General features: G+C 38.6%; 1 protein-coding gene across 1 annotated transcript; it reads right to left on the bottom strand.

Moving 5' to 3' along the window:
- Positions 1 to 422: 422 nt before the first annotated feature.
- Positions 423 to 1,370, bottom strand: LOC138086067 (olfactory receptor-like protein OLF4). The gene has a single exon (XM_068980841.1). It carries the CDS (start codon positions 1,368 to 1,370, stop codon positions 423 to 425), a length of 948 nt encoding a protein of 315 aa, XP_068836942.1.
- Positions 1,371 to 1,641: the final 271 nt, after the last annotated feature.

Genomic DNA, 1,641 nt, shown 5'->3' with positions numbered 1-1,641 from the left:
TAAATGTTCTAATGAAAAGACATTACTCCTATTAAGTTCTTCATAATTCTATGATATTCCATCATAGAAATGAAATTTCCAAATACTTTTGATTCAAAGGTTGGAAAATCGTGGGTAGGAAAAAATAAAAACTGTCTATATATAAGGCTGAGAATAAAGATTCCTAAAATTCTATAAAGATACTGAATTCAAACAAGGAGAGAAAAGTGGAAATCCCAGGAAAATGGTGGGTAGGAAAAAATAAAAACTGTCCATATATAAGACTGAGAATAAAGATTCCTAAAATTCTATAAAGATACTGAATTCAAAAAAGGAAATAAAAGTGGAAATCCCAGGAAATAAGTGCAAGGAGAAAATTTTATTTCACATTGAACAAAGAACAATTTCTGGTTTTGATACTTTGAGTTATGCAATCCAGAGCACTAGTATAGTTGGTCTTTTACACTTGGCATCAAATACAATCTCTTTAGACCCTCTTTTATATCTCGGTTTCTCAGACTGTAGATGAAAGGATTCAGCATGGGTGTGACCACAGTGTACATCACCGAGGCGACTGTACTTGAATGTGAGCTGTGGGAAGCAGCAGAGCTAAAGTAAACTCCTAAGGTTGTAAAATAAAATAGGAAGACAACTGAGAGGTGGGACACACAGGTGGAAAATGCTTTATACTTCCCCTGAGCTGATGTGATTTTACATATGCAAGAAACTATTTTAGAGTATGAGTAAAGGATACCAGCAAAAGGACCAACACCGATCAGGACAGATGACAAATACATCACTATGTTATTAAGAAAGTTGTCAGAAGTAGCAAGCTTTACCACCTGACTGAGTTCACAGAAAAAGTGGGGGATTTGCACAACTGGACAGAAGGACAACCGCAACACCATTAAGCTGTGTAGTAAGGAATACAAGGCAATCTGCACCCAGGATATCAGAACCAGCAGTCCGCAGAGCCGGGGGCTCATGATAACCATATAGTGCAGGGGGTGGCAGATGGCCACATACCGATCATAGGCCATCACACTCAGGAAAATGTCATCTAATCCTGCAAAGAGCATGTAAAAATACATCTGGGTGATGCAGCCTTCATAGGTGATACCTTTGCTCTGTGTCTGGATGTTCCACAGCATCTTTGGGATGGTGGTGGAAGTAAAACAGATGTCTACAAAGGACAGGTTGGAGAGGAAGAAGTACATGGGGGTGTGGAGGTGGGAGTCTGAGTTGACAACCAAGATGATGAGCAGGTTTCCAAACACAGTGATTAGGTACATGGAGAGGAAGAGCCCAAATATGAGAGGTTGCAGTTCTTGTTCTTCTGAAAGTCCCAGAAGAAGAAATTCTGAAATTCGTGTATTATTCTCTGACTCCATGGGGTGGAGGTGACGACCAGGAAAAAAGGAAAACAACATGACTAGTTTGCACACAAACTGGCATAATTCACATAGCTGAAATAGCCCTCAAGTAATTGATCTTAATACCTTATTTATAGAAAAGTTCTCTTCCAAAGTGTACTCCATTTCATCTCTGACAAAGATTTTTTGTCCCATTCTCATCACATTGGCAAAGAGCTCATATATTCTAGAGTTCTAATGAGGTATTTCTTCATTTATTTGAGAAATACATATTTAGTGCTGACCAGTA

Source organism: Capricornis sumatraensis, chromosome 9, assembly GCF_032405125.1.
Source record: "Capricornis sumatraensis isolate serow.1 chromosome 9, serow.2, whole genome shotgun sequence".
Lineage (NCBI taxonomy): Eukaryota > Metazoa > Chordata > Mammalia > Artiodactyla > Bovidae > Capricornis > Capricornis sumatraensis.
Note: the sequence above shows the minus strand (reverse complement) of the source record. Positions and strands in the feature narration are given on the sequence as shown.